General features: G+C 34.0%; 1 protein-coding gene across 1 annotated transcript in view; it reads right to left on the bottom strand.

Annotated features, from left to right (window-relative positions):
- Positions 1-1,641: 1,641 nt before the first annotated feature.
- The window catches only part of LRRC4C (leucine rich repeat containing 4C), an 89,179-nt gene continuing 79,327 nt past the window's right edge, over positions 1,642-11,493 (bottom strand). The window contains exon 2 of the mRNA XM_083353755.1: positions 1,642-3,673. Within this exon, the coding sequence (XP_083209881.1) occupies positions 1,721-3,631 (1,911 nt within the window). The 5' untranslated portion in view covers positions 3,632-3,673 and the 3' untranslated portion in view covers positions 1,642-1,720. The remainder of the gene's footprint in view (positions 3,674-11,493) is intronic.

Raw genomic sequence — 11,493 nt, 5'->3', positions numbered from 1 at the left:
TCACAATTTTATCTGTTAGCTTATCTTGCTCAACCATATTTCAGTTGAGCTAAATAGCAAACAACATCCATATTTGCAGCTGCGTTTTCATGCAATCAAAATAAATAAATGAAAACTTCATTTCATATGAACACTAACAAAAAGTTGGCTAGAACTATAGGTTAATAATATATTCTCAAACAAGCCTTGTGAAATCTGAACCCTTTGCTGATGTCCTTGACTTGCTATAGAAGACACCAACAAAGCCAGAAAAAGTTGGATAAATACTTGTGATTAATTATAACCTTTATTTACAAATTAAGGCCACACTCCAACACATAGTTAAGATTAGTGCTGGATCAAATTATTTGGACCACTGGTTTTAGAACTTTGGATAGAAAATGCCATTTCAATTCTCTTCCTTCCTTCCTTCCTTCCTTTTCTTTCTTTCTTTCTTTCTTTCTTTCTTTCTTTCTTTCTTTCTTTCTTTCTTTCTTTCTTTCCTTCCTTTCTTTTTCTTTCTTTCTTCTTTCTCCTTCCTTCCTTCCTTCCTTCCTTCCTTCCTTCCTTCCTTCCTTCCTTTTTCTTCTTACCTTTACATATAAAATGGATGCTCCCCCACACATATTTTTGTTAACAAGATAAGCAAATCCTATGGTGTCCAATCAAGAACAAATTGCTCAACCAAAATTTTGAGGAAGAATTTTTAGAGCATTCCACAGAGAAAATGACTTTTCTAATAAAAAATTCTGATCAAATGTGAAGATAAATTTCATTCATTTCATCAATCAATTCATTTCATTTATTTAACCCCAGTAATTTTCCTGAATTATTGTCTGTGATCATTAACTTTTAGGCATGGTATGCTGGTTATTAAGTAAAAAAAGTATATTATTACTTTCAGTTAAAATTCAAAATGTTATTATAGTATTTTTGTTACCATTATTTTGAATGTTTTTGAAGGAAAGCCATGGAATGATGAATGAAAAAAAATGTAAAATGTGGAACGACCTTTTGACATTTTAACATCACACTAAAAATGAGTACAGAAAAAAACCAACAATATTTTATTTATAATCTTATTTTAGTGTTTGAACTACAAATCCTGGTTCTAGAGTTGTTTAAAAGATCATGGGTTTTATAGATGCTCACATTAAAATTAATTTCTTGGATTTTTTTCCCCTTTCACAGAATTGTCCCTTCAGGAAATACAGAAATGTGAAAAAATAAAAGAAAAAGAAAAATATTTTGTTTTGTTTGTTTCTGTTCCTTGATTGTTCTCGTAAATCTACTGCTAACATCCATTTCCCCTCTGAACCATTTCAAAAAGGGAATGAGAAGAAAATGAAATAAAAAAAGACAAAATAGACCGAATCTCACCACTAGAATTCACCATAAAAATTCCCAAAGCATTAACAGAATTCTTACAAAAATTCCTAGACCAGTTCTTTAGTGAATCAAGTTGTTCTATGAAAAATATGGCAAATGGAATAGAAGGGAAGGTATGGGAAAGAAGGAAAGGGAAATTAGGAGTAGGGTAAATAAATGCAGCAAAAAGAGGTTCTGAGGAATACACATAATTTTGTCTGCTTTCGCTCACAATAGAATTTTTAATAAATAAATTTCTTTTTTTGTAAAGACACTTTTTTTGAAACAGTAGATTTAGCCCAGTCATCTGTGTCATTTTTTTTAATAAACTGTCTTTTTTTGTTTTAAATTCCCCCTTAAATCTGTAAATGGTTTAGATTTGAGTCTCTTGTACATTGTCTTTAGAGTTCATTCGGATCAATAATGGTTCATGCACTGAACTGTGTATGGAATTTATTGTGTTAACTGTTGTTGTGTGGTTGAAAGGAGATTTATAAGAGTTATAGTGGTTTAAGTGCTCATGCTCTATTGCAGGCATGGGCAAATGACTTTCTATAGGTGTATCACCTGTAAGTTCATCATCCACATTAATGATTTCTACAGTCCGTGTTGGAGCATGATGATTTTGCCGGTGATGTTGTTTTCTCATTTTGTAAAAAATGACCAACATCACAGCAGCCATAAGAGTGATTGCCACAAAACAACCAATTATGATTTTGGTAGTCTTCATAACCTCATCTATTCCTGGGATCCCATTGATTAAATCTGTCACAGGAATTGTGAATGCTTTTTCCATTGACCTTGTGCTCTGTGGTGCGAGAGAGGTTGTCGCATTAGTGGTGTCCCAATCAATAACTGGTGTGGGCCAAACCTGTTCTGTGGTCCGTGCCTCATCCTGAGAAGGTTCCACAGTTTCTACTGTGATGGTTGAAAAATAAGTAATACACTCCTGTGCTGTTACATTAAGAGTTGCAGAAGCTGTTGTATTCCCCACAGAGTTACTCACCAAGCATGTATACAAGCCTGTGTCTTGCGCGGTCACCCTTGTAAAATTTAATGTGCCATCACTGAGCACAGAAATCCGAACCCTATAAGCCCCGTGTGTTATAACAGATCCATTTGGAGTAATCCAAGATATAGAGGTCAGGGATGTTGATGCTCGGCATTTAAGCTCAGCAGCCATGCCTTCGGTGACATTGAGGTCTGTTGGGGGCTCCACAATCACAGGAGCATAGCATGTGAAGTAGTTTAGGTCCAACTCGCCAATGTATCTTCCCTTCAAGCTGGGAGGTGTGTTGCAACGGGCACAGCATGCAGTGTTGGAGGGTGCTTTGTCTTTAATCCACCAGCTGAGCCATAGGATGTCACAGTTGCAATTCCAAGGGTTATGATGCAGGTGGATTCTTTCCAGACGGAGAGGTGTGAAGAGGTCATGAGGCAGTAGTGTTAGATTGTTGTGGGCCAGATTGATCTCTACCAGTGACTGAAGGTTATCAAAGGCATTCCTTTCAATCACCTGAATCTGGGATTGGATCAGCCACAATTTCTGCAGGTGCATTAATCCTTGAAAAGACCCTGGCTTGATAACAGTTAAGTGGTTCCCAGAAAGATCTAGCTCATCCAGTTTTACAAGGGGTGTGAGGTTAGGAATTTCCCGAAGGTTGCACATAGCAAGGTTCAAATACCTCAAATTAGATAGACCTTCAAAGGCACCTTCAGAGATATATGAAAGCCTTTTTAATTCTCCCAGATCTAACCTCCTCAGGGAAGGGATTCTATTAAAAGCATAAGAAGGTATACTTTCAATGGGGTTGTTTCGCAACCAAAGCTCCTTCAATTTTGACAAGTACACAAATGCCCCATTAGGAATGGTGCTAAGACGATTGTCAAAGAGTTCCAGAGTATTGAGATTAGCCAGACCATTGAAGGCCCCAATTTCAATTGTTCTAATGTGATTCCTGCTCAGTTGCAAGACTTCTAGATGCCTCAGGTGTTTGAAGCTATTCACTTTGATTATTTGAATTTGGTTCTCATGGAGATTCAATAACCGAGTATTAGTAGATATAGCATCAGGTACCTCTCTCAGATTCTTTCTCACACAAATTACTTTGCTAAACTGATTGCTACAGGAACAGACAGAAGGGCAAGTCTGAGCTCTGACCAAACCAGCAACCACGAGAAGTTGAAGAGCCAGTAGCACCACAAGCAATGGGTCAAATAGGGCCCTGTTAAACCTAGGACCTATCATTATCTGCTGTGGATGTAAGCTCATCTTGTTCAACATTCATAATTTATTTGGAGTTGGTCCTTCAGGAGTTCCAATAGTCTAAAGAAAAAAGAAAACAGCAATATTAGTATCAAATATTGCATTTTGATTTCATATTTAAAATTGTGTATTCACAGATTTGTTTAAAAAATATGTTTACACATAAGCAGTATATACAACTACCTAGAAACAAACTTCTCAGGGATTAACTATTAATATAAGTTGACAATTAAAATTACCCTTTGGTCAATATAGGTTTTTCTTTTGCGTGTAAAAAATATCTTGTAAAAGAAAATAAAGTGTATAATTAAATTTAATTCTAACAATTAAGGAACATGCCTACTGAAACTACTGTTTTGGCCAAGATTACAAAACTATGAACATTACTTTAAGCCAATTCACTGTTTTTAACAGACATTCCAGATATACTGAACTTTTCTGATCCAATTCTCAACCACTATTATGTTGGCTGGGAATTAAGAAAAAGAGTCCAACACATCTGAAGGTAACCAGCCAAAGATTGAATTATCCACTTATAAAATCAATCTGAAAATTAAGCTAAATTATCAGAATTAAATTATTCATTTTAATAAATCTAAGTCTAATTATAACACCATTTAAAAGGCTGTTAAAACATTTATAATTAACTTAAAGACAACAGTATATTATTGGATAATTCACTACTGTAATCACATTACTTAAAGAAGAATATTCAGAACCTTTATCTGGAATTTATTTTTAGAGATTTTTAATTATTGGATGTACAGGTCATTGGAAACTAATACCCATTCTTAGCAGAACTTCTAAAACTGAAGATGGAGATCCATAACATTAACCTTTGGATAAGGATAAAATGATGACTGAATTGTCAAAATGAGATTTATATTTTTCATCTAGGGTTTGGCAAGAATTTCAAGTAAAGCAGTCTAGCATACAAACTGTCCATGCCCGCCAAAAATAAAATATCTGACCAGTTTTTCTTTGTTTAAACATTTGGATGCAAGATAAATGAAAAATATGAGCAAATAGCTTATAATAGCCTTATTGCAGAAGTTCCATACCGGCCTAACATTCAGAAATGATGAATCAGTCTAATAAGACCTTGACAAGTGTACTTTTTATGCATGATCAAGTGTATGCCAAAGCCAGCATGCCATTTTGCACATGCAAAAGTAACAAAGCATAGCCCTAAAGCACACAAATATAAAACCCTTACCATGCATGCTTAGGTTTGAAATCTTTTTAGCAATTACCGATAGGCAAAACCATACATAAAGGGAAATAGAGTTTAAGAGATTGATTGTATATATGATTTTTAAATGTGTTGTGATGTTTTTAACTCTAGTTCATTAAGCCACAAAATGACCAAAAGTAAAAAATAAAAAAGCAGGTTTAAATGCAGTCTTCATTCTGCATTTTTTTAATATACACTCCACTTTTATATGTAATTTAAGTACTTAGTATATCATACTTCCCCACGCTGGTACTCTTCAGAAGTTTTGAGAGGTGGGTTAAGTTACCCCAAAAAAATTGTTTTAGGGGAAAAATTCTTCTATGAATCAGATTAGGTTTGCAAATCTTTCCTCCAAGGAGGAAAATGTCTTTAATTATTTATGCCACGGGATGTCCAAACGCTTTTATTTCTTGAATACATCTGCTGACAGAATACTTATTGTTTGCTTACTTCAGAAAACAGATATGAAAAAGTTTGAAGTGATTACACATTTTCCCCAATCCTCATATTTTGACCACTGCAGGACAGAAACTGTCATTACTAATGTGTCCCAAATGCAAAAATAAAGGGTTGGCAATTTCAAAGTTACCTTCCAAAATTACTTCTTTCAGTTATTTCACTTTTCAACTTACAAATTATTATTACTATTCAAAGTCTCTGAGTGCTGATTCATTTGTGATTGTACCTAAACCCAGCTCTGGATTCATTTTGAATCTATTGCTCACTGCAAGGTCCCTGTGCTGTAGAGATTAATGAAATTTCCTATAAATCAGCCCAAAGTGAAGTCTTATAAATTACAGCAACTCTAAGCACATTACTTACCCAGAGTGTACAGATATACAATACACATGTTTAGTAGAACAAAAATATTATCTGCTGAAGACTTTCCTTTAAAGCTTCAAACAGTTTAATTTTATATCAGTGGGAGAAATCTTGTACTTTGAAAAATAGGGGAAAATATATTACTGTTCAGATAGCAATCCATTTAGAAAAAATAATTAACTTATGAATTTATATAGGAATATCAGATATGTTGCTTAGATTTTACTTCTATTGAAAAATTGAGTAAACACTGTCATCAACAAAACTAACCGGTATCTCTTACTTTGACCTTTGGAAAATAACTTACTTTTCCACCTCATTGCAAGACATTTTAAATCAGGTCTTGTAAACTTGTAATCTCTACTGATTAGGGAGAGTTACAAAGCAGCTGTTTCATTATACTAATAGATGGTTGATCCTTGGCCTATCTAATCCTCATTTCAGTAGTTTTTGAAAGGGCATTGATCTTCTGAAGTCTTTCTACTGTTTTAGATGCCTAACCATTCATACATGAAGGAAATAAAGTAAGAAAACTAATCATGGAATTCTAAAACCTCCAGTAATAGAAACATTCTACATATTCACAGAGCAGTATAGAAAATCCATTAAAATCACATATAGAAAATTCATTAAAATCACAGTTTATCCGACAGAATATATTTGGGAGGAAAATCACAATTATGTATGAAAGTGGAAATGCTGTTAAGAATCCTCTGTCCAGCAAATGTTAATTATAATCTTGTCCTTTGTATCTATGGAAACCTTTTGAAGGTAAAATGGAGTAGATATTTTTGTGGTCTGCAGTGTACAAGCTGTTTATGTAATAATAAATGAGGAATAGATCACTAAAAGAAATGCATACACTCCCATGGCATTTTGAAAACAACAAAGTGGTTCAGAGAAATAAGATATTTTTTTCTTTTAAAAAAATACTTGTTTTATCAATACAGAACAGTGACACATTGCATATTTATATTTGGATTTTGGGATTTTTCTTTTAGTAGGAGGGACTTCTACTGCTAAAATTAGCAATATAACATTTTGGAATAATGTCTCTCAGTAGCTTCACAGCAATTATGTCCTTTCTGTGCCCAGTGAAGAAAACCAAGGTCAGAGTGTATTTTCAATTAAACTCCGGGTGTTGCAAAGTACAGCACAGTGAGAACTGCAAGCACATTATCAACAGATATTATCACTGCTGAGCAATGAATAGCTTACAGGCACTTCTCCATATTATATGTGAACACGTGTGATTATTACCACATAAAAAGCTGAGGAAACAAGTGACATAAAATTAAGATCAAAGCTATGTGATAACTCAGAAGAAACCCTACCGACTGCTGGTTGAATAAGCTGGAGACATTCTTTGGGAGTTAGAAAAGCCCGCCAAAGGCCTTAGCATAGATGTCAAAGATTCTTGTACAAAGGTTGAAGGAACAACTGGTAAAATGCCAGTTAACTTTCTCTAAGTGACAGAAATTATGCTACAGCAACATGGATATCAATTCAATTTGGATCTCTGTAATGAGATAATGCAAATCTCCACTGTAGATTTGTAGCCAGAGCTACTTACTAAGATATTTCAGATATCTTTTCACAGGAGAAGAAATTTTAATATAACATTGAAAGACTATTCAATGCCTGGATTAGTAAGGGGGCCAAATCTGTTCCAACTTATGATATTAGATTATTGCCGGTGAGTACAGTACATTAATTCATCCGAAGAGTTTACATGGGCAAAGAAAATGAAATTAGAATTACTAAGAAAATCAGAAAGAAGGGATCGTGAAGCATCAGAAAATGAACCCGCAAAAAAAAGCATATTTAAAGATGGTGGCTCTCAAAATTGGGGTGGATGACAATACATAATACTACTGATGGATCCAAAGATGTGTGGTTGAAGATAAGGATCTTCACTGATCATATTAAAAAAGGGAAATCCATATTCTAATTAGTGTTGCCCTTTTTTTGATCAATAGTTTTGTGTCCATTTCTTGGAGACCACTACGATTCATAGAAAGGCCACATAATTCTTTTTATAAACAAAACATTTTAATTAAATTCTTAATGTTTTTTATGTTTTATTAACCTGTTGTCTTTTACATTGTTGATTTTAGCTTTTTTTTTAATCATATCTCATTCTCAAATTCCTATCATAGAGGGGCTTTAATATATATACTTAATTTCTAATGAAAATGATCAAGGTAGTCTCCCTAAATAATGTACTGATAACAAATTTTCAGTTTATCTAACCATCACTAGAAAAGTTTACAACTTTCCTTACAATTTAGCTTCTTGAGAAATAATGTTTGGAATAATATCAAATATGGATTTCTGTGCCAAAGGATATGTTGTCGTACCTCAGTACTGATTGGTAATTGATTCCAGGAGGCACAATGAGGCCAAAAACAATGAGTACCAAACAACATTTCCCACAAGGAATAATGTAGTGCGTCACAAGGCAGCTGACATTGACAAGTTCTAGCTTGTGAGTCAAGTACCACACAAATGATGAATACTGGGATAAAAAAGTTTGTGTCAAAATGCATTGTGTACTAAATTTGATGAGTTTCAAAGCCTTTTAAACAATTTTCCCATTAAAAAGAAGGGGGAGGGGAAATGTTTGAGTTTTCACTAAAGTAAATACAAAAAAAATAATTCTAATCCTGCAAAGTGCATCCCATTTATTTTAATGAAAATTAAATCATCTTAAATTTGGATTCTAATAAAGGAAGTCATTTTTATCTCATCGGAAAATGTCAACACTACAGTAATATGAAAGGAGGCCCAAGTCTAAGAAGTTGGGGACTGAAATTATATCCAAATTCTATTTTTTTTCTTGATCAACATTCATAAATGACTTTGTGAATGTAGGACTGAACATCTCATAAGAAACAATGGCAATATGTTTAAATGAAATGTTTGTTGATTAATGGGGGCAAGAAGGATCACATTTATTAGGTAAAACCTGTTGTTTCCCCACTAACTGATGGTCATACTCTCTGATGTTTATACAATCAATATTACTACTATATAGTGTTAAATATAGCCACTTTACTTTACTGTAAAGTAAAGCCACAGAATTTATGTATAATAAAAATTTGTGTTCAATTGCATTTGTTTTTTATGCTCATAAGTTCTCAAAGAATGCTGAAGGAATAATCATGATTGAGGTTCATTGTTATTATTTGAGGATACATTTCCAATTAGTGTATAATTTCAACAATTAAAATTGTAGCTTGGCTTGGTCGCTCAACAGTGAGAAACTGGTGAAGCGGGCACAGCAGCGGCTGCATTTTCTGAGTCGCATGAGAAAAGCACATCTTCCTTCCCCTGTCCTGACCACTCAAGAGCATCCTTTCATACAGCATCACACTCTGGTTTGGAAGCATCACTGCTTCAGACAGGAAGGCAGTGCAGAGAGTTGTGAGGATGGCCGAAAAGATTATTGGCAGTTCCCTCCTTCCCATCCAGGACATAGCACAGAAACATTGCTTGAGCAGGGTCCATAAGATTATCTGGGACACTACACGACCTGGTCCTCTTCACGACCTGTTTTCCTTGTTACCTTATGGGAGGAGGCTTTGTGATATCCGCAGAACATCCAGATTCAGCCATAGTTTCATTCCCTACAGCATTAACCTTGTGAACTCTCAAGTTTCCTCCTTCCATTATATATTCAAGATGAACAGTATTTAATATTTATTTGTTATGTATATGTAGAGGTGTGGATCTATACATATGAGTATATAGTATGGTTAGGTGTGTGTCATGTATGTGTTCCACTTTGAGAGCAGGCAAACATTTTTTTTATTTTTGATGTGTGCCATTGGGCCCACAGTAAAACAAAATGACAATAAAAGTTATCTTATCTAGCATTATCATCTATCATCTACAAATATAATCAATGGTATTTTATTTTGCTCCTGTCCTCACAATCCCATGCTGTATCTCAGAATTTTGGAATATCAACAAAATATATTTTTTCTAGACTTTGATGTATAAATAATGATTCATTTATAAACTATTTGCATGAGAAAGAAATATATACACTGTTTTTTTAAAGACATGCCTGATCCTTCTATAGTTTTTTGCAAAAATTCCCAAAAAGAATTCAGTAATCTTATCAAACTCTTAGGACTTGCCTAAAAATTGTTATTAAGATTTCCTTGAAGAGAATCTTGAAAATAAGATTTGAATGAAACCTGGTGATAGCCATTACTAGAAAGATATTATTTCATTAAAGTGGCTGTCTACATATTTAATTGCACTCTCTCATTTATTAGTACATTTCTATCCTACCTGCTTTCTGAGTTATTAAGATTGTTTAGGGAAGATGGGTCTCCTCATTTTAACCCCACAACAATCATTTTGTGAGATTTTAGTATGAATGATAGATACTGGCCCCAGGTTATCCATTCAGTCTGATCCCGTAACCAATACAATATCTTAACCAGTATACTATATTCTAGCTTCATGCCAAAATGAACTTCCTTGACTCAACTTTATTTGTGCTAAATGCTAAGGCTGTGTGCCAATATTTGATTCACAATTTTGATTTGATAACAAGTTAAATGAAATCTAATATGGATTCAGATTGTTGGTTTGGCAAGGAGTCCACTCAAATCCAATTATCATTGTGAATCTTAGAATTGCATAGCTTTGATTTAAATTATTGATTTAGTTCATTAAAAGGTGTTGTTTTCCATACACATACATGCTATAAATTGTTGATGCATTCTAAAAACACCCAGTTGAATCAGCATATCACTATACAATCACTTTGAAGCCAAGTTAAAGGAAGAAATTGACTGAATCACATTCAGACTGAATGTTCAAACTTTAATCTTCAGTTTATTGTCTACTTTTTCTACCTTTTTTACCTCATGGATACTGTTGTATTGGGAATATTTCAGATGATGATGATAATAACAACAACATGTGATTGAAAACAAAGAATAATGATCTGTTATTACAGATCAAGTCCAACAAAAGGGGATATCTAAAACGAATGCACCAGTTCTGGAAAGAACCACATCCAAAATCAGAAATAACAGAACAGAGACTAGCAGATCAACGCCAATTTATAATACGAAATAAAGTATTTACAGAAACAGAATTGGACGAATTGCAAAGGTTTACCCAGGGCAAAGAAATAAAAGCCTTGCCAGATGTAATTCAGAATGTAGAGGCAAGCCAGGGGGAGTTGGCAGTGAAGGAATCCAGCAGAGATATACAACTGTTCTCATTTGGAAACCAGGCACCTCTTCCTCAGGAAGAACAAAGCCCTCTAAAGAAATAAAAGAATCGAAACAAAGAATAACTGAGCATCTAGAACAGCATAAAAACAACAGAATAAGGCTGCCTGCATTGAAGCTTGCTCCAAAGAAACAGCTAGCACAAGCATTAAAAGATGCAAATACTGCAATATCAAGTATAAGCACCAATTCACTGCAAGAAACAAACCAACTAATGTACAGCACAGCTGCAATTATAACTGAATATCTAGGATGCAAAATCAACAAAGAAGAAAAACAAACAAACAGTGCACCACAAAAATGGAAGTCTATACTAGAAAATAAGATCAGCAAGTTAAGATCACATATAAGCAAGCTAGAACAGATGAAAGAAAAGAAGCTGAAGAACAAGAAGACCAAAGAAGTAATCAAGAAATACCACTTAGAAACAAGGAAGATCAAGGAAGCACTGGAAATAATAAAGCAGCAAATAAGAGCTATAGCCAGGAAAATCAGTAGATACGAAGCTCAAATTGCAAATTATAGGCAGAACCTCTAATTTCAATCCAATCAGAAACATTTCTACC

Source organism: Vipera ursinii (genome assembly GCF_947247035.1).
Source record: "Vipera ursinii genome assembly, chromosome: 1".
Lineage (NCBI taxonomy): Eukaryota > Metazoa > Chordata > Lepidosauria > Squamata > Viperidae > Vipera > Vipera ursinii.
The sequence above is the reverse complement of the archived record's forward strand: the minus strand, read 5'-3'. Positions and strand labels throughout refer to the sequence as shown.